The sequence below is a fragment of the Haemaphysalis longicornis genome, unplaced genomic scaffold (assembly GCF_048455015.1).
Source record: "Haemaphysalis longicornis isolate Haplotype H1 unplaced genomic scaffold, Haemaphysalis longicornis Haplotype H1 scaffold_7, whole genome shotgun sequence".
Taxonomy (NCBI): domain Eukaryota; kingdom Metazoa; phylum Arthropoda; class Arachnida; order Ixodida; family Ixodidae; genus Haemaphysalis; species Haemaphysalis longicornis.
This window is the reverse complement of record NW_027526422.1, coordinates 16,557,704-16,583,217: the sequence shown is the minus strand read 5'-3', so window position 1 is coordinate 16,583,217 and position 25,514 is coordinate 16,557,704. Positions and strand designations below refer to the sequence as shown.

Sequence of the window (25,514 nt, the reverse complement as noted above, 5' to 3'; positions counted from 1 at the left end):
TTCACTGGCGTCATATCCGTAATGGAAATGATGCCTGTACACCTTTGCCGAAGCGACTCGCCAGCAGGACGTCACTCGCCAAGCACACCCACCAGACAGCCGCCGACCCTCAAATTATGCTCAGCTGCAGATTTCGCTGCAGATTTCCCTTTAGTGTTTTACCGATTCATAAGCAGAGCGATCGACCACAGTTTTTTTTTGCTTTGTCTCCCAGGTTCCACGATGGACGCAGTGCAGTTCCCAAGCGTGGATGAAGTACAAAGCGCGGCTGGCGCATGATGAGCTCCGGGGAAGCGGACAACGACGCCGCTTTTACCGTTCGGCGCCCTGGACGTTGTCAGTCACCTGGAAGATTATCTGGCTACGTTGTGTCGCTTCGCGGATGAACTCGTGAGGCGAGGATACTCGACAGCTCTCGTTTATTGAACGCTCTGCGTCGAGAAAGCGCCGACAACAGTGTTTGAACCTGCCACCAGTATTGTTTTTTTCTAATATTCATCCTCTACAGCTCATTTGTTTGCGCATGTGGAACATACGAGCTCATGTTATCTTACCGAACGCTTTCTTATTAAAACAACGCGTTTTTGCTCATTGCCGACACCGATAAGGTTGTAAACTAAACATGTTACCTGATGTATGATGTCATTCATGCTGCTACGCTTGTTAAATGCAGTGAATTCCTGAGATTGTTGAGGGTCTGCATATTTGTGTGCATCCGTAGTTAGTAGCAATCGCTATTCGAGAAAAAAACTCGCCTACCAGATATGTGTGAGAATATCAATACATGCCAACTGTACTCACGGTGCGAGTGAACATACGGGTAATATCTGTCGACGTGAATGCTCCCGACACAGCCTTTTAGCCCCCAGATTCTGATTGACAGGTTGCTTACTGGTGAAGTTAAACACACTTGCGCGTGCTTCTCATGTTAATATAACGTTAGCGCTTTAACTTATTCGCATCGTGACTAAATCATGCCATAATTGCCTTTCGTTTCACACGAATGTTACGCTTGTGCGCCTTAGTGGATTTTTAATATTGTTATACTGACGGTAGTTGGACTACTAGTTTAGTATTTACTCGTAAACTGATCATTGCGCGCACTGAAGGTAGCAAAAGACCAACATCGCAGGCAGGTGCTGTCTCGGCTCTTGAATTAAGCACCGGGGATTATTTCCCGGCAGCCATTTCGCGGCAGTCAGAAATACGGTCCACGTACGGCTGATGCATACAAATCTACGAGATACTGTTCAAGAGCCGTTAAACAGAGAAACGGATTAAACTAAGACTACTCGTGAAGCAGGAGACTACTGTTGTTGCTGCTGTTAAGCCGCCAGTTAGGTCGTAGCTGCGATGTTTGATAGCCTCGGGACACGATGTTTAATCGGGTCTTTCTGTAACGAAATACCAAAATTGTTATAGGAACTAAAAGTTAAAGCTGTAACGTGGCTTTGTGTTCACGAAATCTTTATTACAGAGGTTCCACTCGTTACGCATCCTTTTCCTTTGATCATTGCACCAAATTCTCGGTTATCACATTAGAACCCAAACGAAACACCCACGGTGCTTTAAAATTGCTGGTTTTAGTCAGGCTTCGCCCCATCGAGCTAAACTCTTGTCCGGTCAGACGACGATCTCACACAGCCCTTAAAATTTCGAAGCTCGTGTTACTTTTGTAGAGCAACTGGTGGAACAAGGAATCGCTTGATGGTGAAGAACTTTGCTCAACCACACCGTGGACTCAACAGCTCCAGAATGGCAGTAATGAAGCGAGTTACACTTGAGCTTTGGCTCCCGTCTTTTCTATCCGTCACAACGTACCAATGGGTGGTCAGAGCTAAGTCGTAACCACACAGCCTCCGATCTGCTGAAATGAACCGAGCTCCCCCAAACAAAGCACTCAGAAAACTTAACCTGAGTGAAGTGACTCCTCTCCACAGCTGGCGAAAAACGTTGTGTGTGTGATCCTGCCTCGCAAAGAATGACTGGACCACGGCTTAAGTCACTCAAGGCCTAAACTGGCCAGGAATCGACGCACGTTGGTGGTAGAAACTGTTGTGCGCTAAGCGGCCGAAAAGCTGGACCTACAAGGCCCTACGAGCTCCGCTGCTGCCGCTGCTGCCAACCAGTTCCTCGCGCCTGTGGTGGGACCTGGCTGGGCTGTGATGGCTGCGACGGGCCTGATGGCGGAAGCCCTGCAGCTGCTCCTCTTCTCGCCGCTGTCCACCTTCTCGGTGCTGGTGTGGCTGGCAGCGCTGGCGCTGCACGCGCTGTCTCCGCGGCTCCAGCCCCGGGGTTCGCGTCCGCGGCTGGTGGCCCGGGAGTCGGACTTCTCGCGCTTCCTGGCCACCGCGATACCCGCGCTGACGCAGGCCTACGCCCCGCCGGCGTGGGCGCGGAACCCGACCGTGCAGTCGCTGCTGGCGGCCACCGTGCTGCGGAGATCCACCGACGTGCCCTTCTTCAGGTGAGGGATGCGCCGTATACGTGGCACCTGACGCTCGGCCCACTCGGTAGTACACAGGAAGATTCGTTGCGAATGTACCGTACTTGCATGATTCCAACGCGCACCCTTTTTGGCTGAAGGTAGTCTTTAAATTTGTGTGCGCGTTACAATCGGGCTCAAAACGGAAAGAGGCTTTAAAGCGACCAGCAGCATTGTCACGGACACGATGTCCTCTTAAAATGCAACTCAATCCAATGAAAAACAAGCCATCAACATCACGTGAGTGAATTTTGGCCCACCTATTCCTCAATGAGCATACCTTAGCTAGCTGTTGCACATTTTTCTGTTGCTGCAATTAGCATGTCACATCAAAAACAATGCAGATAAGGCACCTAAAATCGCAAACGCTTTCAATTTTTCCTACTCCAGTTTCATGTCCATCAGGTGCTGTATCCGCAATTTCCCCTAACAACTCAAAGAATACACAGGCGGCGAAGGAGCACTCAACAAATTGACGTGCCCAGGCGAGCGTCGGCGAGTAGAATACCGCGGCGCCTGCTCTGCGGGCATTTATCTCTCAACGCGAGTGTTTCTCTAACCATCGGATTGCCTCCAGGACACTGTAGATCAAAGAAGATTATTCTAGGCTGGTGACGTTAGTTCGGTACACTCTCCCTATCAAAGCAAATAACATGCGCAGCATAAAGAATGTAACACGCGCTTCACTTGGCCCCCAATTAACAGAGATGACACAGCCCGGCGCAGCCTTTCGGCAAAAAACGAAACACAAATAAACAAACCCAATGCATGGTTCGCGGCAGTATAAAGCAGCAGACACATGTGCGTCCAAGCAATCCGGTTTCAACGCGACGCGGCAAAATATCTAGCAGGTTGGGCGTGCACGGGCGCTTCCGAACCGGAGGTCTTCCTTGCAGCCAAACCGGTTCTCGGAGCGGGAGACGCGTGCGCAGACGTGTCCTTTTCCGCTCATGTATTTCGCCCGGACGGAGACACAACTTGTGCCGCTCTTGCCGTCGGCCCTGTCCGGCTGCAGGACCCATCTGCAGCTGCGCGACCGCGGCCTGGTGGCCCTGGACTGGGCGGGCAGCACTCCGTCGGCGCCTCCGGCCAACCCGGACGAGTCGCTGGTCATCGTGCTCGTGCTGCCCGAGCTGGGAAGGGGGCCCTGCAGCGTGGGCGACACCTGCCGGGCCATCATCGGCAGGGGAATGCGGCCCGTCGTTCTCAGCCAGCGCGGACACGCCGGGTGCCCGCTCACCACGCCCAGATTGCAGGCCAGTGCTTTGAGCTCCGGAAGAAGTGCGCGAGGCTCTTAACTGTGGTTGAGCCTGACGGGGCACCCTCTTTTAAATTTTCTTTCTATGGTATCTGTGTGCTCAGAATCTTGGATAGGGCGTTTTACACTTCAAACTACAGCTGTAGGTGCGCCGTAGTTGACGGCTAACAGGTCGCGTGTTCAGGTCGCGTGTAGCTCTTTAACGTGCGCCAAGATCTACGCTTTTCGCATCTAACGAAAGTTCAGAATCTTTTCGCACAGTGAAGAGGATGTCCAGCGACGCTGGTGCAGGGGTCGGATTTTCAATGTTGGGGTTTAGCTATATCCGGGATTTGCTAGGTTTGATTATAAGTGCAGTTGGTGCGTTACGCACAATCATACACACGATTGGAAGGTACAGGCAGTGGCGATTTATTATAGCGCGGCTACGGCAATCACGATGCAGGCTCTTGTGCGCCGCACAGATGGCCGCCGAAGAGCGCGCGGCATTGCGCAATGTCATGGAGCACAGAGATGTTGCGCGTGGCGAGGAGAATGCATGACTACTCGAAATAGAACCGAGAATTGGGCGAGTTGGTACTGATTCATGCTGACTGACAGCGCCCACAGACGAAATACAAAGGCAAAGAAGACAACGGGACGAGTGCTGAAAAAGGCGGCGGGGAAAAGTCGGCGATGGTGGAGAGGAGTATAAAGTGGGGCTGTAGCCATACTCACTCCGTTGATGGTCATGCTTCGCTGTGCAACCCTAAAATGAGGGAAAGCTTGCTTAAAAAAACCAAGCTTACATTGTTCCTCTCAAAGTCGGCTTCACCCCTAACACAAGTGCATTGCTAAGAAGACGCTTTTTCAAGGGAAATATAGTAAGCCGTTTTTTATAAATTATGGCGCCCTGGCGCCCGTTATAATGTTTATGAATTTTTCCCATGCGCAGAAAATTGTTGATCTATGCTTGGTCTGTCGCCGGAGGGAGAGGGAGATAGAAACAAGGCTTTTTATTAGAGGAAATCACGCAGGCCTGCCGTCATCTCGTCTGCATGCGAGTTTGCGGAGATGGGGAGGGCGATCTGCTCGATCCTAGCCCTATGCAACTTCACTGTAAAAATGAACGTCACGGAAGTGATCGAATTCACGCTCCACAGCACAACGCCTTCAGTGAGACCCACATAGAGCTAATTTCGACGACGAACTCGATGAGTTTCGCACTGCCGACACTCCTGCCATTGTATACCGGGCTGGAGCCTCCGTCGAGCTGGATCCGCAGCTTTTAGCTCCAGACCCCTCCTCCCGAAGGAAAATAAACAACTGAATTGAAGGGAATTGAATTGGACTTCTCCTAGCGGCATCAGCCGCCGCGTACCGTTCACCCGCCTAGACCCCACACGGATCAAAAGTGGCGAACTTAGCTGCGGATTTGTCAGTGTTGCCAGCCCGGTATCGGGCTTGAGAAAAAGTTTATAAGACAGCGATAAGGCGTCAGATTTGTGTATATTACGAATTTGTGGATTAATATCTTACGAAAGCAATGCATCAATGTATATTTACGGTGTCTACAATTTGCTGCCTGCTCTTGTTGCCATGCTGTCTACACGCCACGGATAACTTGTTTTGTTTAGCATAGCTGTGCAGCATTGTGAAGTGATTTACCCTTGTGAAGTGTCTTGCATATTTTTAGCAGAATATGCATTGTTTCTAACGAATGCTCGCGAAGTAAGCAGGCGGCATATTCGTGCATCGAATGTTCGATGGGTGTCGTTTGGCGGCCGTTTCGGCTGAACAAGAAGTCACAATCATGCTGGCGTTCCCCTTCCTGGCGAAATCCAGTAATTTACCGCCAAAACTCTGGTCCCAAAAACAATAGACTCAGAAACAGGAAGCAGTACGCGGTAGCAGCGAATAGTGCACCCTGATTGGCCCGATTTCCCAAACGTCTGCGAGTTGCTTCCGCGCGACAGCGAACGTAGGGCGAACATATCTGGCAGAGATAGGTCGCCGACAAACTGTCTCTTGTCGTCGCCGGCCACCGCCGGGTGGCGTTCGCCATTTTTTAACAGCGAAGCTGTTTAGCAAATCGTAATTTTTTATGTCCGCAGTTAAAAATCAAAGAAATTGCCGAGCGCGCGCACGTGAGCGACCGCCCGGCCGATAACAAAATCAAGAAAATGGGAAAATGCCTAGCGTTCGTGTGTGCGTGCCTCGCAGCGACCGCCCAGCGTCCCCTGCGCGCGTTTGTCAAGCCAAGCATACCCACTCAGGAAGATTGGCCAAAATTTGCCAAAAAAATTGGCTGGCAATTGCGATACTCCCTAATGCGAAATTTGGGTGCAGCAGCAGTGCGCTCAGGCAGCACTCACTCGTGGGTTCTCTCGACCGCAGCGATGATGAGCCCGCGGCGCGAAGTGCGTCTCAGGAAGGGACCGCGAACTGCGCCTTAAGTGAACGCACATCATAGTCACGCGCACGTCTTCCTCACATTTTCGCCAAGCGTCGAGCGCCTCGTGCGGGCACAGCATACTGCCCCCTCCCCTCCCCCACTGCACACTTTCGGAGAGCGCTGGCTCGCGCAGTCACAGCGAACCGCCCTCCCCTCCCAATTTCGAGACACTCTCCTCCGTTGCTTTCTTTCATCGTTCGCTTTTTCTTTCACTCGTGGGTCTTGCCATCGTTCACCAGGTTACGCCGACAACGTGGCTCAGTCCAGAGACAGCCGCCAAAGGGCTGCGCCCTCAAAAGAAAAAAGAAAAAAAAACTCCAGCGTTCGCCGTAACCGTGACAACACTTGCTCGGAACGAGAAAGACACGCCTTAGCGTACGCCCCTCCAGGGTGATGTCCAATGATTATCACTGCCCAAAAAATGAGGGAGGCTCACACGTATAGCAACAATGATCGTTGCTGAAGCGAAGAGAAAGCTAATCGGCCACAATCGTGGACTTCGATGGTCGTGAAGGTGGTGTGCAGCTTCGCTACTTTGAAGTCTTACGCGCTGGTGTGAGCTTCCTTCATTTTCCCTACCATTTCGCGCCTTGTGAGCCGTTCTTTAGCCACTATAAGCCGCCGCGGCGGCTGAACGTCTGGGCGGTGCAGAGACGGTGAAATGGAACATATGCAAATACACGAAACACGGTTAGCCAAGTGTATTTTTCGCTCACAATCATTCTCTTGCCGGGTTAGGTTAGGAGCTGTTGTAAGAGACCACTGAGTTGACGCATTGGATTACCGCGAACAGGCGCACGGTGAAGCACACTTTTGGGATATTCCCAGACTCGCGTTAGAATGAATTTGCATGCATTAATCGTAATCTTGTGTATATTCAAACAGTATGCACACACTCGGTGAGCACATAAAGTTGGTCTATATAAATACATCAAGGTGTCCGTCAGCGAAAATACCGTGCTCGGCGGCTTTCTGTAGGGATGTAAAAAATTGGCGAAACCTAAAGTGGCATATTGCCACTCCGACATTAGGACATAGGCTTATAAAAGCGATTTGTCAAACGCTGTTAAAAATCCCGTGAAAGAAGTATAAACCTAAGTATTTAAAAACGAACGGGCCATGTTTCTTAAATTCTTATGGTGACTGCCTGCTTGCGACACCCTTTTTCTCACTATTTGTAACGTCAGAAAAAAGTGAGAGGACTCGAGAGAAAATCTATCATTTTGCTACTTTTTTGCAGCGCGTGCAAACTCGAATCCAAAGCCGAAAGCAGAGCGAGCAAGCTAAGCACTGTCCAGTAAAGTACGTCTTGTCTCCCAAGGCAATTCATTGGGTCGCAATTGCCTTGAGCCGCCGGAGCGCAAGTGCGGCAGGTGTGACGTTACGCCACGTGATCCGCTGCGGAGAGGAGTCGCCATGGAGGGCGTCGCACTTGCGCTCGCTCGGAGCACCGACGCTATGACGCTGTGGGACCACGTGACTAGGCGAGAGGCTAACGGCTGCTGCGCCTGAGCTTGGTCGTCTGCAGTCTCACCACGCCTCGCCGGCTGGGCGTCTGTGCGGGCGCTTCCCTGTTCGCTAGTGATAACTAGGTTTGCAAGTGTGGAACGGCGCCATTGTTTTTAGATGCGACTGCATCACATTCACTCGCCTTGTGCCTGCATCCGGCGTCGTCGGCGTTGGTGTCGGCGTCCGCCCCTCCCCCATTCTCCTCGCCGCGTCAGCTGCGCTCTCCGCCGCTCACCCCCTCTCCTCTCCGATAGCGAATCCAATGGATTGGATTCGAATGGATTGGCTTGGCTTAGCTTGGCTTGAATTTGGATTGGATTAAAGTGGATTGTGTTGGATTGTGTTCCGTCATAGCCGCGGCAGACGCACTGGCGCCGGCGCGTCCCCTCACCGTTATGCGCGCTATAAAACGCGGTGCCTGCGACGCTCCGCTCCATCGTTCCAGCGCCGTTCCTCCGCTGTCCAACGCTGCAACGTGAACCCCCTATGCGCGCATCTACACAGGGGTTCCCGCGAGGGGAAGTGGGAGTTTTAAACCTAGTATGTCTTTTGCCGAGAAGGAGCTTGAGTGGATCAAAAATAGTCCCGATACTTGCGGGCATTTCGCACACATCGCAACCCTCGCTCCGCCCTGCAGGCGTACGGTGATCCCAGCGACCTGCGGCAGACGGTGCGCTTCCTCCGCGCCCACTACGGTCGCGTGGCTGTCCTGGGCTTCGGGGCCGGCGCAGACCTGTTGCTCGCCTACCTGGGGGACACGGGTTCTTCGTCGGGTCTGGTGGCCGCCGTGGCAGTGTCGCCGCTCTACGAGCCCGACAAGCTGCTCGACCAGTCTCCCTGGCCTATCGGTATGCCCACGATTGAACCCGAAACTTGCTTTTAACCACATTCGTGGATTAAGCAAGTTGCAAACGGCCGTTGATTTTTATTGTAGATATACCACGACAGCGTTTTCTGTCTATATTAAGGGCCCAATTGCACATGTGCAAAGAGTGACGCGTTTCCGCACACGTTTTTCCCTCTACAAAACCGGTCTTGTAGCCCTGATGCGTGTTCCTGGTGGCAGCCAGGCCGGTTGCCATAGAAGGAAAACGTGTAAAAATGCGCCGCTCTGTGCACATGTGTTTGGCCTTTTAACTGGTGCCTTTCAACGTGCCTTAATGTGTGCGACTATATCACCACTGATTGATTGCTAGTTGTATCCCCTTGGAAACGGTGTGATGATGTATCATCTTACCAAGAAAAAAAACTACTATATCAATGTTTTATGCTCTTCGTTTAATACTAGCGCTGCTCGAGAGCAAGCACTGCATATACACTGGTCGCCAACGTCTTGCCCTTCTCCGTCCGGTTGCGCTGCAGACGTCCTCCGCCGGCGTGCCCTACAGCGCGTGGTGTCCGAGCACGGCGGCGTGCTCTCCAGGGCGGGCGCCCTGGTGGACGTGGAAGGCGCGCTGAGCGCGTCCCACTGGCACGAGCTCGAGCAGAAGGTCCTGTGGCCCGCGTGCGGAGCCACCAGCGCCGCCCAGTACTGGGAGCGCAACGCTCCGCTGCGCGACGCCGACGACATTGCGACGCCGCTGCTCTGCGTGTCCAGCGCCGACGACCCCGCCGTGCCCGACTGGGCGCTGCCCATGGACCTCTTCCAGGTGCTCGCCCCCTTTGGCCGCATGCCTGCGCAGGAGGCAGGTTGCGTGAACGAGTTCGCATCCTGGGGTTCCTCGAGCCAGATCCAATTTTATCGTATTTCGAAGGGTGGAAATGATATTGCGTTTGCAATGGGGCTAAAGGGCAGTAAAAGTTCGCTAATTCGGCGCTGGTGAGATCGCGAAAAATTGTCGAATTATTCGATTGTCGAAATATCGAATGAGCAACAAAAACGCGGAATTTTCCCCAGCATGACGTACCTTTATTTGCCAAAGAAGTTTGTAATCTTCGTTTGTATTTTCGGGCGAATTTGAGCGGTGACATTAGGTCTAATAGCTGCCTCAGGGATTTATACACACCCCCCTAACACCCCCCAACACCCCCCCAGAAGAACTTCGACACCCCCCCCCCCAAAAAAAAAAAAAAGATTCCGCAACCACGAGCACCCTGCCTAGGGATTTATACAACACCCCCCCAAATATCCCACCGACACCCCCCCCCAAAATCGAAATTCTGCATAAACCCCTGAGCTGCCTTATGCTCCGTGGCACACGCACCATGCGGAATTTTCTCACAAAAGTCATCCAGCACGGACAAGGCTTCTGCGGCTGCTTTTACCGTGCGTTTCGGTAGTAGGGATATCTGCGACACGACTGCACAAAGGCGACGAAGGCAACAAAGCACACAGGCTTCGACCGCTGCAGCTTCCACCAACCTCGCTTTCCTCCTGGATGTATTAAACGTGGCATAACCCTTTGTATCAGGATGGAAGCTTGCGCCACCTAGCCTATACATCTACCCGTTTTGGATGATGCTGATCACCATGCGGTTGGCCTAGCGGCATTTTTTTCTGCTTTTTTTCCCTTGGAAGTTTGCTTTTTTTTTCATCTCTGCGCATCGACTGGGTGAGCTCGCAGGCTGCGACGCTAGGTCGAATTAACCGATGAGCGCTAAAATTTTGCCGAATTAACGAAAGTTCTGCTCCATAGACTCCAGTATATAATTGTAGAGATCACGCACGCAGGTCGAATTAACCGATTTTCCGAATTAACGGGGGTCGAATGAACGAGCCTTCACTGTGTTCAGATTTACTCCTACAACAAGTGCCTCATTGGCAGGGAACAAACAGTCAAACATGGTTTAGTAAACAAAAGGACACTCTGCCCGGTACCTTGTGTCCCTGAAGATGCCTTGTGTTTGGCTGATGATCTTTACGACCCCCATCGCCTGCTCATGCAACTTCTGACTCTGCGGTGATCCCTTTTTTATTGTTTGTTTCTGCTTTTGCCGATGTAAATCTGCGGGAAATGGGCGCTCTCTGCAGGGTACGACATATACGCCCCTAAGCAATCTTTTTTTTTTTGCTGGACATTTTTTATCACGCAGCGAACATACTTCGAAGGAGTACCGCTGGCGCGCGTGCTTAGATTGAGGAAGTTGTATAACCACAGGTGACATTGTTTCTCCACGACACATATGCCACGCCTACATTGGCGCTTGTTCAGGACACGAGCCTTGATGGAACGCGTTAATGTTCCGCACCTAATGTTGCAAAGGTGTTGCTAGGGAGGAGCCATGGTCCTGACAAGGCTAGCTCACATGTGCCGACAAGGGTAACCTCTCAATCGCCAGTCCATACGCAGTCAGGTACTTTTGACGTATCGAGCGTTCATTAAAACTCAGTCTATCTCTACGTCGCTTGCTGCTCCAGGAGTGTACGGCTGAGCGTTGCTGCGATTATTTAGAAAGTTTTTCCGCATCCACTCGACGATGGCGTTGTGTCTTGGGGTCATCTTAAAGGGACACTGAAGTGATTTGTAAACATTGCGGGATTACTAGCGCAAATTGTAGTTCGGAGTCCGTAGGCATTGTTTCGACCACTCTGGCCGCGTTTACGCGAATTTATTTAGTAGAAAAATCAATTCGAAAATGCTGTCCTCCTCTCTTTACGCTCGCCCATTTTCTGTGGCGTTTTCGTGTGACGTCAGCAGGAGATGAGCTGGAAAATGGCTGCGCTACTGCACGGTTCGCCGACCAGCCGACCTACCGATCGAGTCAGTCGGCCCAGCGTTTCGTCCGCCGGCCGCCGACGGGTCGTCGCTATTCGCTCGCTCAATTGAAACTAAGCCGCAACACCATTGTGAATGAAAGAATGTGCCTTTCCTTACTTTGTTAGGTTGTACACTGTGTCAAACTCAGAGTCCGGGTCGCTCCACACAAGCGCTGCACAAGTGCACATGCGACGCTTCGCTGACTTTACGCTAGTAGGAAAATCTAAGGCCAATTGAAGGCGGGAGAAGAGTCAGCGAAGTCAATATAGGTACTAAGAAAATAAAATCACCTGAAACTTTTACCGTACAGCGCAAAACTAGGGAGCAGGAAGCACTTTTTGCGCTGGGTAAAAACAAGCACAGCGGTCAGCAGCACGACCGCACATCTGCGAACGCTTTTCCGTCAAAGAAATGCAATTGCTAGACGTGAGATATTGTGGACGTTTTGGGGACACTTACTGCAGGAGTGATATAGAACAAATAGTCACATAAAGTACTTAAAATGCTTAAAATAAATAAAAGTGTAAACTGGTCATACATTATAAACCTTATATATCCAAACCGGCCAGTGCCGGCTCGTGGCCTAGTGGTCTGAGGCGGTGGAATTTGTTTTAAAAGTCGCAAGTTCGAATCCCCGAGGGTTCATGTATTTTTTTTTTGTAACTTGATTTTTTCGTATGCGGCCGATGTTTTCTGAACTGAGTTCACCATTTTTGGGCCGTAACGTTCACTGCTCCACGAGCGAGATCGCAGAACGCGCGCATACTGACAATGACGCGCTAGCGAGTTCTCGTTGGCGTACTGTTGCCACAAGCACCGACTGCTTGCGTGCAGTGGGCCCAGGCCTGAATCAGCACACCCTTGGCCTGGTGCGAACTAGCTTTTTACGAACAGACATGAGTGAGGCAAGCTCCGAATACGCGGGAAAAGCGCATGGCATTTGAGAGTCTGCGGTGGCGCGGAGGGCGTTCATCCACTGCGTAGGCCTCGTCTAGTGATTTCTACGATTTCAAGCCATCCTGGGAGGTTTATCTTAGACATTTGACAGCCGACAACATGGCAGAAGCGCGGTACGGCGATAATTGAGAAATCGAGAATGCCCATCCAACAACGCCATCAGATGTCAAGCATGTTGTTTTACAGAACCGAAACCGAAACCGAAACTTTTGATTGCTAACCTTGGGCATCGTCCAATCATGGTGCCCCCCCTCCTGACGTCACAGCCTTTAGTTGGTGCGGCCGCCGCAAACCGCGCATAGTAGTTTTTCTTCTTTCGCGCTTTGTAAAATAATTACCGATTTGTCAACCGGATAAACGATGAATAGTGTGTTAATTTTAGCCAGTCTACACAGTGCAAGCAAAAACGGGAGCTTGACAAATTCACTTCAGTGTCCCTTTAATGTTAGTTGCACGCGGCATCCTAACGTAAACCATTTTTCTCGTCTTCTGCTTCACGTTAAAGAAAAACGGCACAATTTATCGCCCTACGATAAATAACTCAATCTTTGATGTAGCAAGGCACTGTAAGAAAAACTTATTACTGGGTGAGTTGGTGGATAGTTGAAGTGGTTTTAGCACAAGAGAACGCGGACACATGAAAGACGAGATGGCAAGGGCTACTAGCAACTGGTTTATGCACTGAGGCGCAATGACGTGTATAGGACTTTAATGCGGATACGAGCCGTGTGCAGAGCTTGACAAAACTAATCAGGCTGAGGACGGTCTGTATCTTATTTCACGTATCTTTGGAATGCCTTCTTTGGCTGTATCTTTGCAATGTCTTCCAAAGCTCACAAAAAAAAAAAAAAAACGAACGAGAAAGAAGATATTTACAATCATACATATGTTAATGTCATTACACTGCCTATTATGTCATTGCGCCTTAGTGCAGTAAACCACTTGTTAATAGCACCTGTCCTTTGCGCCATTAAACAAGAATCATCGGCTAGCAGTTGTCCTGCCACCTTTCATGTGTCCGTCTTTTTTAGCGCTTAGATCATGGGGTTTTAATGCACCGGAGCAACACCTGGGGTTTAAGGTGCGGCGTAGTGGAAGCAGGGCTACGGATTAATTTCGACCACCTGGGGATCTTTAACGGGCGTCGAAATCTCAGCACACGGGTATTTTCGCTTTTCGCCTTTACCAAGGCGCTTAAATCATGTCCACACAGTAACAGTGAGTAAATAAGGCAAAGCTGCCTCGACCGGTACCTCGACCGGAGGCAGCTGCCTCGACCGGCAAAGCTGCCTCCACACAGTAACAGTCAGTAAATAAGGCAAAGCTGCTTCGACCGGTACCACACGAAGTACAACCGGTTAAAAAAAAAGAGAAGGAAAGAAGAAAGAAAAAAAACAGCGAAAAGAAAAGAAAAAAGTAGAGAAAATACCTGGAAATAAAAATTTAAAGGGGGGAATAGGGAAAAAAAGAAGGGGAGAAAAAAAATGAATAATAATAAATAATAGAAATAATAAAAACAAACAATAAAAATAAAAATATAAAAATAAAAAAGAAAGAGACAGAAAGATAGAATCTACTTCTGCGGGAGCGCACCACCAATGGCGGGGCAAGGAAAACCAACGGCATTTATTAGAATCATAAAAAGAGTGCTAGGTGTGCAGCGCAAGTGCAGGTCCGAATTAAGTCATTTATGGTGAAATTATTGCACTTTTCAGCTGTTGGGAAAACTATCCCAACCAATGGGAATAGCACCCGCTGCGGTGGCTCAGTGGCTAAGGCGTTGCGCTGCTGAGCACGAGGTCGCGGGTTTGATTCCCGGCCGCGCCGGCCGCTTTTCTGGTGGACGCGAAAAGCAAAAACGCCCGTGGGTACGAGATTTCGGCTCACGATAAAGATCCCCAGGTGGTCAAAATTAATCCGGAGCCTTCCACTGCGGCGCGCCTCATCGCCTTCGTTGCTTCGGCGCGTTAAACCCAACAATCAAAATTTAAAAAAAAACAATGGGAATAGCATTTGCATGGGCGGTCCCGTTTATATTACTGCTTCAAAGTTCTTGTGAAAGTGGGTAGAGCAAGCAAAAACATTCACCATGGTCATGGCGTCCGGCGAGTTTTATATATCCAAGGCTTGACTAACAACTTTATTAGAGAAGTCTAAGCGATTACTTTGCGAATTGCTTCGACTGATCGGCGAGCTAATGTTTCGGTTCCGCGACACCAGGAGTGAGAATGCGTCAATTTTCTCCACGCCTGGGATTTCGTGTTCACTATTTGAGCACTTCACGCATACTACGACACGCTCATACATATTTGGGGGAGCCTGCTTCCCCAGTCGCTGTAACCAATGATCTAATATTCTTTAGCGTAATAGAAGGAGCAATAACCCTCATACGACTGTTGCGAGGCTCTTCGCACGTCAAGTTTGAAGGTGAAGCATCGATTTGTTGGCAGAAGCTCTCAGAGCACGCTGTGGTAGACCTGGGGCGCTAGGTGGTGTACACGTGGGTGTACGCTCCACGCAGGATATAATTTTTTTTTTCCTTTTACGTTGCTGTCATCCTACACTCTTAAAAATTATTGAGGGTCTGCTTCCCACAATGATCGGCGTAACATGATATTGGTCCCTGCTAAATACGCTTGGTGTAAAATTTGGTCACAAACATTTATCGAGCCTCCTTTTTTTCAACTAATCATCGTCCCCACAACCCGGCCCTCTATTTCTGCCCACAGCGATCTCGTCTAGCACGTTTACCATCCTCCTCAACAATTCCGTCCTGGCTGGCATTTTCCTATCCCAATTCCAATTTCGTGTTCTCCCCCCCCCCCCCCCCCCTTCTCGCTTTGTGAAAAAAAAACGGGAAAAGAATGTGTGGAACAAAACCTGCTCCAGCTAGGCTATGGCTATAGCTAGGCTATGGCTATAGCCCCAGCTAGGCTATGGCTAGGCTATGGCTATGGCTATGGTGGTATTTTCCAGCATACAAGCTTCCAGAATGACGTACACTGCTCAGTACGTCGCAAAAGCCTGCGTACTTCGTGAAAAAAGTTTTGTGAGCAGACTCCCTATTGTGTAGCTGAGCAAGAAGGATGGTGTGACGCATGCGCATCTGCGTTGTTTCATTCGCAGACTGACCCCCAGCTGGTCCTTTTGCTCACCGAGCATGGCGGTCACGGCGGGTTCGTGGAGGGCCTTGGCGGTTTCGTCGACTCCTCGGCGTCGTCCCCAACGTCCCCCCGGTCGTGGGCGGACGGCGTGGCGCTTGACTTCATCGCCGCGACTCTGGACTTTACGACCCGTGACGGACGCCTCTACAAGTGCGCCACACGATAAGCCGTCGCTGTACATAAACGTGGACGCTGCTCAGCTGTCTTCGGTGGTTGCGGTCATCTTCAACGCCCGGCCCAGTGGAGGACAATCGACAGCCGAGGCAGTGCGCGATGCTCACAGAACTTCCACGACTGGGAAATGCCGTGGAGAAAGTCTATTGGCTTTTAGGTGCATGTGGGTATTGATTAACAAACTGACTGCATACGACCATCAGAAAGAAACAGTGCGGGTACTGGACTGGAGCAGAGAACGATAAGACAAAGTGGTGGTTTAGCTTCCAAACAAACAAAAAAGCAGATGGTAGCTTTTGTGACACGTTGCTTCGCAAACACATGAAAAACAAGAAAGGCTCGCGTGTGTCGCTTCTCAAAACAGTCACGAGAGCTACAAGTGATACCCATACTTGTCGTTAAGTTCACATTGTTTTCATTAAGCTGCATTGTTCACACAGAAGGAATAGAGGTGTGCACCTTGGTATTAAGCAGTGCGCTGTGAAATGCGTGTTCAGCCATCCTTTGAGGACGTAAGTATGTGTTCGCAAGCATCGTCTTTCATTGACGAAATGGCTTACATATATGTACGCGGTACTATTGTCCGCCCGGTAGAGGGATGCTGCGCATCGCCTCTTGTGTCACTGTTCTACAAAGAATACGGTCGCTACTGAGTAGCATGTACTAAACTGTTTCACTGAGCTTAAGGACAAGACACCACGTTCTGCTCTTGTCCCTGTGTTTGTCCTTGTAGCAGTTACGTGTGGCTACACCACTCGTAACTACAAAGGCGAATTCCTCTTAGAAAACCATGTCTATGGAGTGTTAAAACATGCTCAAGGAGCAACTGTATCCAGGAGAAATGACTTGCATCAGCTGCATGCGATGCGTGTATCTTCCACAAAAGTAGAGATGGCCTGACGTCCGAAAAGCTGCGTCCTGTAGGGAGATGCTCGCCCGTTTTCAGCAACGGCGACATAAAAACGAATACATCTTCAGTGGTCTACATTGTAGTGCATCAATTTTCGCAGACGACGGTCGACCCAGTAGCGGGAGAAGCACGTAGTCTGAGGCAGGGTTAACTGTAGAAAACAAGGGGAAAAGAGCAGATATTCGTGTTTCATTCATTACGGGTGTGGCGTCGTAAGGATGGGAATTGCAGTGCTTTTGTCAGTTCCTTCCACGGTGTGCGGCGACGTACAGCGAAAGCGGCGACTCGCCTCTCCCTCTCGCAGTATTAACGCCAAGCTGAGCCTTATTTTGTAATGATACGCACTTCGACCCCTTGTGTTGCGAAAGGAATTAACAGAAACGTCGCATTAAGTCATACGCGAGCAACCGTGTGTCATGATGGGGATTGTGAGGTTTCGTCAATCGCGGTGTTGATTGAAGCTGCTCATGGGCTATGAGGCGCGCTGTAGTGGAGCGCTCCGGATTAATTTTTGACCACCGGGGGTTCTTGAACGTGTGCCGAAATCTGACACACGGACATTTTCTCTCGACACCTCCCCTCACAATCTCGGTGTTCGGGGCGAAAGACGGTTCTGAGAGAAGAGACTTCGCGCACGTGTTTCCGTGTCGCTCGTGATAAAGTACACTTAGAATATAACGATCTGACGTTCTCTTTTGCGGGACCTGCTGCTTGCATAATGATTCGTCAATGGTGCACACGTCATGCGTTCTCGGGATTATTAGGCTGTCTCTCTTTATCACTGCGGAAACTCAGTGGAGCTGGACAGTAAAGTAACGTGAAAGTACCTGTAGTAGAGGATTATTCGTTATTTCGGCTCGGTCAATGCTACTGCACTTTCGAGAGGGAAAATAAATTTAAGTTAGGGAATGTATAGATGTTGTCTGCGCCATAATATCTTGTTAGATACTTTGACGAATACCGTGTCTGGTACGCCTCTCTCAGTGAACACAAACAAGTGTGGCTAGTATGCACGTGAACTTCATCACACTTTAAACGCTTTTGAAGGGGTCGAGAAGAGCGTAAACGAATACTCAGTAAAAATATTGGATATTTACGCCATCCAATATCCCGCAACGATGTTTTTTTTTCGTCGGAAACCATTAAAACCGGAGCGGGAGTCACAAATAGCGCTTCATATCGGTTCAGAGGTCAGCTCACAATCGTGCGATACTTTCGTACATGCATGCGCTCCTCACGCTGTCAGAATTTATTAGCTTTCATGACACACGTGTCTGTTAAGTAGATGTTGTTACGTACATGCTGTTCCTATTACTTGTGACCGTTTTCGCTCTGATGTAGATCTACATACAGTGAAACCTCGATATATCGAACAGCGCGGTGCCCGCGAAATAGTTCGATATAACCAGAATTCGATATGTTAAATCACGTAAAAACGCGTCATAAACTGGTACAAATCAATAAATGAACGAATTGTGCAGTAAATACTCACTTGGTGCTTCAAAGTATTTATTCTTTTGGCTTAAAGTACTGCAGCAGGGTAGCCTGGCGTGTTATAAACGACTTACTCAACGTAATCCCCTTCTATAGCGCTGCAGTAGCGGTGCGGTAGGGCCAAAACCGCAGAAGCCTCGGTAGAAGTCGGGAGCGGTGCACTATCAGCGTTTGCGGGTACAACCTTGGCAGCGTCTTCGTTTGTGTGCTCAGTAGTAACCTCCGCTGGGATCTCCACATCCGTCAATTCCGCCGTCGTTCCGGTGCTGTCGTCACCGCCAACAAAGTCATCAATGCACATGCTTCGTGGCTCGCACCAATAAAGCGCTCCAGCTGGCCCCAGGTTTCTTCAAACTCGCATTCTTTTGCACCGTCAAATTCTGCTTCGGTGGAACCAATGCACAGCAGTAGGGAACGCCCATCGCGCCACCGCTATCCTCGAGGGTACTGCGGGATAGCTCGCCGCCTGCCAACAGAGCGCGAGAGGTCTGGGCAGTCTGGGGTGGCGGAGTTCGATATACCCATTTCATGCCCGTGCCAGTTCGGAATAAAAAAATAAAAATGCATGCGATTTTCCGCGTGATATAGAAAGTGTTCGATATAGGCAATAATTCGATATACCCGTGTTTGATATATCGAGGTTTGACTGTACGCCCTTGCATCTGTCCACAGGGCTTCAGTTGCATCTGTCCACAGAGCTTCAGCCCTGTCCACAGGGCTTCAGAATTTGTGCTTGGTACAAAGCTTCTTCAGTGGCTGAGTTCTTGCGTCGTTCTCGCAGGAAGTGTTTGCTACAACGGTTGAGGACAAGCAAGAGGGCGCGCTCTTTGAAAAGCCCGCACTCTTGGGGTTTACATACACGAACGGCGGCCCGCATGATGATCAGGACAGTAAACGACGCGCCGAATGTTTGCTCAGTGCAGCTTTGCTAGGAACTCTCTTTGGGGCGCTCGCTTTCATGTTGCCGACGTAAGTAAATATAAGTAAGGGCAGCGCTGAATAAATAAGGGCAGCGCTGAGCCCTCATCGATTATGAACTCCAAGTTCGTTCGCTGGGCTCTTAAGACATACGCGCCCGTCGCGTGCACGAAATACTCTTGCTGGTGTTCTTGCCATTAAGCGGGCACAAGTTTCTGCGACCTCCAGCGATGCGGCAGCCAACGCGAACGTGCTCTGGTAAGCACGGGATCATATACAGGACATTAAGGTGGGGGCGCAGTGAAATAGAAATGCCAGCAGCGCCCACAATCAACCCCTTTTGTGCCACTCTACACGCTCCCCACGTACTTTGTTGTAATGCCACCCTCCCGGATCACGAAAAATTACTTTACGGGTATAGCGAGTAGATATGCAGGCGTTTATAATTGTTCGTTGAAACGGAAACAAACAAGCGACTGCACGCGGGGAAGTACACACGTTAAATACCGTCATAAGTTGTGAATTAGTACAGAAACGTCAATTACAGGGCTCTATTCCTCGGTACAAATCCAATTTAGGTGTGATGACCGCAAATATGAATACTTGTGACGTGATCCTTCCCTCCTCGCCTCTCTGCCCTCCTCTCCACTTTCACACCGAGGCTTTAAGCCGCTTACAACTGACAACGACGCGAGCTTTTTGCGAAATGACTCTACTTTCGCGGTAAAAACATTGCTCTAAAGAAAAAAAAAACGAAACTGTGACCCTCCTTCGTCGATTCATTCATTGTTCGGAGGTTGTGAAACGACTTCGCCTTGCGATTTGTTGTTGTCTGTACATAGAGCTGTATTGCTATTGTTGTCAAGACGATCGACGTACGTTCTGGAGTTGTGTAAGTTTTCTCTCGAGGCTACCGTTTCGTGGCGAAATAAATGTTTGTAAAATCATACCCACAATTAGTTCGTCTGCACTGAGCTACTATTTTACATTCGTAGTGCATTTATATTCCCTTTGAGTTCGCATACAAATTGTAGCCACTACACGAGGGAAGCATGGTCTTCTTAGTGGCTAAAAGCCATATACGTATTTGTTTTGGGAAGGTTTTCATACCACAAGAGTATGTTGAGCATCCGTGATAACGTTGGCTATGCTGTGAAGGTGGTTTTACTGTGAAGCTGTAGACGACACCCATAACGATTACCCACGTGGCGTCACCTAAATTCACACACGTGGCTCTACAAAGAGCCACGTGTGTGAAATCAAGTGGACTGAGCGGGAAACCTGTGAGCTGTGCCATTTTCCCAGCCTCGACTGTGCCAGGCGGTACCTGAGATTCGCGAGCGTGGCGTCTCAAATGCAGCAGCGTCGGCCACGGCCCGGCTAGAGCGGCTGACACCGCCGCTCTAGCCGCACCGTGCGCTCGGCAGAAAGAAAACCGAGAGGAGCGTCTTTCGAAGGGTGAGGAGGAGAGCGGCACGCGCGACTATTGCATCATCTCTCTCACTGCTCCCCTCACTCTTGTTTCATGTGTCGCCTCCAAAAAGCGCCCTCCCCCTCCTCAGACGCTGATTCCAAACCAGCGCTGTCTCCCCGTTTCCACGTTTGGGAGTAGCTTAGTCGGCGAGTCGACGGGCTCACGCTCCGCTTCTCTTTGGGACCAGGTTCTATCACTGGCGGTGCCCTTAGTTTGTGTAGCCCGGGCGCAGCCAGTAGCCAGTAGTAGCCTGGGATGTTTCTTTGTGTAGCATGTAGTAGCCTGGATTTTTCTGCTGACGCGAACACGAAATTTTCCTTAGCTGGTTAGAGGTATACTGCTTCGCAGTAAAGTGGCTGACGATTACTATATTCCCTGACGCTAAATCTGTGCGCAGCGCGAACTGCAGTCTTCTCGGTCCCTTTTTTTTTATTACCGGTTTTAGACATCATAAAAACGTGCTCCAGATAAAAAACGCTAGCTTTGCCTAAGCCAGCGTATTATGTCTAAAAACGGGGCATAGACAACACTTTCTCTACTTCCTGCAGCCACTCGGGCGTACAAGGTTGACCCTTCCACATTTCTACAATGCGATGAACGCTTTCACAGAAATACTGCCTCGCGGGCCGTCCATCAACGTCCGAGTAACGAGCTGCCAATCGAGACTTCCATATTCCGTGGAGGACCAGCAACATCAATAGGTCGTAAGGCACTCCATTATCGTTCTCAACTGCCAGAAACCGTATACCATGAGGATCCAAGGGGAGTTCCTTTTTCAAAGTTCTCTGAAGAACATCCCACAAAAACACCGCATCCCAACAGTCCAAAAATACATGTTCAACAGTTTCCGGCTTCTTGCATAGCCAGCAGTCTGCTCCCCAGGGCGCGAACAAACCCTTCTCAAGCATCCACGTTTTAACCGGGAGCACACCAACATGAAGCTTAAAGAAAAACGTTTTAACACCCGGCGGAACAACCATTACTTTTACACGTTTCAAAACATTTTGTCCTGGTCCACTTCGAAACATGGATCTGTATAGTGGCACAGGAAAGCAGATTTCAACGAGATCTTTGTACAACTTCTTCTTCGACACTGAAGTCAAATACTCCATGGAAAAACGCGAACATACAAATTGTGTTGCTTGTACGACTTCCTTTAAATATCCGTGAAGTCCTCCGGTATAACACAAAGATTACGTAATAACAAACTGAGGCAGAAATCTACCTAACCTAACCTGAATTACAGTGCGAAGTAGGGGGTCCTTAACCTCACGCAAAAAATAAAATCTATTGACTACATGTCGCAGAAAAAGATGCGATAGTTACAAACCACCATCACGCATACGTCTGAAAAGATTAGTTCTACTCGTCCGTTCCCAGGTCGAGCCCCAGATAAAAACAGCACATACACGATGTAACCTTTGTACATTTGCACGTGAACAATGAATAACTTGCAAAACGTACCACAGTTTGGCGAACAGAAACACATTACACACCGTCGCCCGCGCAAACACAGACAACGTTTTACCCTTTCCCTCCCACTTTTCCGCTTTCTCTCGCAACGCCGCTGTCTGGCTTCGCCAGTACGACTCGCTGCCGCGGTAATTTTCCGGAGCATAGCTGCGGCGTCTCAGGAAGTGATCACGTGATCAGCGAATGCTCCATGGCTGCGCGCGCTACTCTGCCGTTATCACGCAGCGTGTCGCCGCCGCCGAGCATGTTGTTGTAAATCGTGTTTGAACCCCCCCCCTCGCAAATGTCACGTGGTTCGGATGAGCCATGCAACGTGGAGCATGTCTCACTGCCCCTCCCCCACCCCCTTTACACTTTCGCCGAACGTCCCCGCCGATGAACGTCTCGTACGGGCTCAGCCTTCTGCCCTCCCCCTTAAACTTTCCCCACACTTTCCTCCTCCTTTTTCTTTCTGTCTTCGTTCGCTCGATTGCGACGCCGTCGCCGCCACCAAACCACAGTAGTGGCCGCCACAGTGCTGCGTTATTTAAAGGGGCACTGACACAAAAATTTTGCATCTTGTTTTTTTTGTTGCGATAAGTAGCTAGTGACCTACTTATAACGTGTAGAAACCTCATTTGCTTCAGCGTGCGACGGTTGTTTAATTAGAGGCATTTTCAATGCGGCCAGTCGCAGTTTCGGTTTCAGCGAGTGCCGCGAAACGATGGATTTTGTGGATTTTGTGTGAACAAAGCTGACCACGTGACCGTCGGAGGGATATCACAGTTACAGAGCAGAGCCGCCGTAGCACTGTCGAATCCGCATCGACGGCAGTTTCTGCGAATCCCCCCCCCCCCCCCCCCCCCGTACTGATCTCGTGAGGCGCCTAATTAAAAAGCGACCGTGGATGTGACGCAGGCGCTGCGAGTGCAAATGCTACCGCGGCTAACGAACGACGCGCGCCGCTCGAGACGGTGGGTGGCAAGACGCGCGCTGGGAGCAGCCGGCCGGTCTGCCTACAGGTCCGCCTACAGATGTGTTCGGCTTAGCACTGCGGCGGATATTCGAGTGCCGCTCTCGTAAGCGGTGCAGATGACAATTTTTAATGCAACCCGCCATGGCATCATTAACTCCTTTCTCATGTAAGCCACCATGGTCGGGACTTGGGGACAATTTCGTGCAGCGGTAACAAGCTATCACTCGAGCTACCTGCGCCGGCCTGGGCCACTTCGCGGCCGTGGCCGCCGCCTGCACAGCGACCGTGCGGCTTGCTCAGTGGGCTTTTCGTGCCTCCGGCGCGTTTCCGCATCCAATGGTAATAAGCAGTAATAGAAACAGAGTGCTAGAACTTTGGTCGCGGCCAGCTGCCCGATGAGCTGACGAAATCACGGCGCCTCCGCTGCCAACGATCGGGTCGTTCGTTCTCGAGAGCAGAAGCTCCGCCCTCCGGCCCTCCGATTGGAGCGGCGAGCCGGCAGTGCGGAAGCGGCAAACACAAACTCGTGACGTGTTTGGATGTTGTTTATTTACACTTGCGCGTGGTCCTCTGCTGGCCGCTCGGTTGCGTTTCGCACACTTCAAAATTGATTTTAAATATGTTCTAGGCTGTATTCACCGCTGATATTTTGCAGATGATGTATATGTATTCCCACCAATCTATCTCCGAAGTTATCTCGCCTTCAAAATTTTGTGTCAGTGCCCCTTTAATGTACGGAACCTTAGCCCATGCTCCTCCCGAACTCGGACCATTTCATTAAGTCAGTTACGTAGCAGCGATGAAATAAACGTTTCCTGAACGTGTTCTTGGTGCGTGCCGCCTCGATCCCAAGTCCAGAGCTCCTTCCTCGGGGAACACGAACACAACTGTATGTGTAGCGCAGTCACCATTGAAATCATAGGCCTTTTGAAACATGATATGCCCTCCCTCCAAAGCTCTCTACAGTCACGAAGAATCGAAAGAGCCGAGGTTTCCTAATGGCGCCTTCTGTGTCAAAGCGTGTTTTTGTTGACGGACCAGAAAATATAGACAGAACCCTAGCCATATACAGCTCCGTTGTAAAAGTGGCTGAAGCGATAAATGGTGAATTATGATGGCCATTCAGAACAGAGTGGGGTGGATAAACTTTATGTAGACGAGCTTCAGGCGCTGATGGTTCGGCGCCCGCCCGGTGAGGGGCCTCCTCTAGTCCGGGAAGCCCTGGTCCGCGCTGGCTGCCCTGGCCCTCTCCACCAGGCTACGCTGGACTGAGAGGTCGGAGCTCGCCAGCTGGCCCGCCCACTGCTCGTACGTTGGGTGAGGATTTGGGGTAAGGGATGGGGTTTTTCTGACACTCCCATACCATGTGTTACAAGGTGCCGAATTGGGGACAGAAATTACACGTAGAGTAGTAGAGGGTGGGGTACATGGCATGGACGATAGTGGGGTGAGGATAGGAATTTGTCTGAAGTCGGCGAAAGGCAGTCGCCTCTGCTCTGGATAAATGGGGATGTGGTGGCGGGAAGCGTCGTCGTTCGTGGCGGTAATGGGCGAGGATGTCCGCGATGAATTAAGAGTAGCGGGTTTGGGAGAGCGAAGGGGCTGCGAGACTTCGCCTTCTTGAGAAACGGCCCGGTGTGTATGAACGCGGGCAGTGGCGTGTGCTGCCTCGTTCCCCTCGAAGGACTCGTGTCCGGGGGTCCAGATGATGTGCATTTCCGGGAGTTGGTATCGCTTGCAAGCCAGATCCGTCTCTAGGTATTATGAGGCCCAATATCCGAAGGTGGGGGACGTTAGGGACAGGGTGATTATTTATATATAATTCTGGTTCTGGTATTCTGTGTGCGGTCTTGCGGGTAGTTCTCTTGCTGAGCGCAAGTAAACCGGACTTTTCGGGGGCGCACTCCAGTCCTCTGGAGTGCGCACACTTAACCAGCTCATGCGCATCATCCGCCGCGTCTCCAATCGTCGCTTCGGACTTCGCGAACACGACACCCTACGCATGGTCCAAGCCATTCTTATCAGCAGGATAGCGTACGGCACGCCATACCTGGCCCTCAGACCACAAGAAATACGGAAACTCGACGCCACCATACGCCAGGCCTACAAGACCGCTATGGGGCTCCCAATGAGCCCGGCAAACAAGAAACTTTTGGAGCTAGGGGTCCACAACACCTGGGAAGAAATACAAGAGGCCCACCACGCATCTCAGATACGCCGACTACAGATCACGCCCACGGGAAGAGAGACACTTCTCCGTCTACACTACAACGTTCCACCACGACAAGATCAGAAGATTCGAATCCCAGCAGACATTCGGCAACACATCCGCGTAGCCCCTCTACCCCGAAACATGCACCCGGTTTTCAACAAACAACGTCGCACGGCACGAGCTCGATTAATTCATAAGAACAATCACCATCTATCATGCACTCGATACACAGATGCATCGCCGTACCCTCATCAGAAAGCGCATGCAGCCTGTGTCGTTAACACGCAAGGCACAGAACTGGCAGCAGCGACCGTTCTCACCACTTCCATCGAGACTGCTGAGGAGTGTGCCATCGCCCTTGCTGCAACAACGGACGAGGAATTTCTTACTGTTATAACT

At 50.5% G+C, this 25,514-nt stretch overlaps 1 protein-coding gene across 4 annotated transcripts in view; it reads left to right on the top strand.

Annotated features, from left to right (window-relative positions):
• Positions 1 to 19,615, top strand: part of LOC144144595 (protein ABHD15-like) — a 162,266-nt gene extending 142,651 nt beyond the window's left edge. For all 4 annotated transcript variants that reach the window (XM_077676098.1, XM_077676100.1, XM_077676101.1 and 1 more), the window contains exons 2-6: positions 215 to 2,467; positions 3,501 to 3,741; positions 8,324 to 8,534; positions 9,049 to 9,335; positions 15,468 to 19,615. In XM_077676098.1, the coding sequence (XP_077532224.1) occupies positions 2,166 to 2,467; positions 3,501 to 3,741; positions 8,324 to 8,534; positions 9,049 to 9,335; positions 15,468 to 15,671 (1,245 nt within the window). In that variant the 5' untranslated portion in view covers positions 215 to 2,165 and the 3' untranslated portion in view covers positions 15,672 to 19,615. The remainder of the gene's footprint in view (positions 1 to 214; positions 2,468 to 3,500; positions 3,742 to 8,323; positions 8,535 to 9,048; positions 9,336 to 15,467) is intronic.
• Positions 19,616 to 25,514: the final 5,899 nt, after the last annotated feature.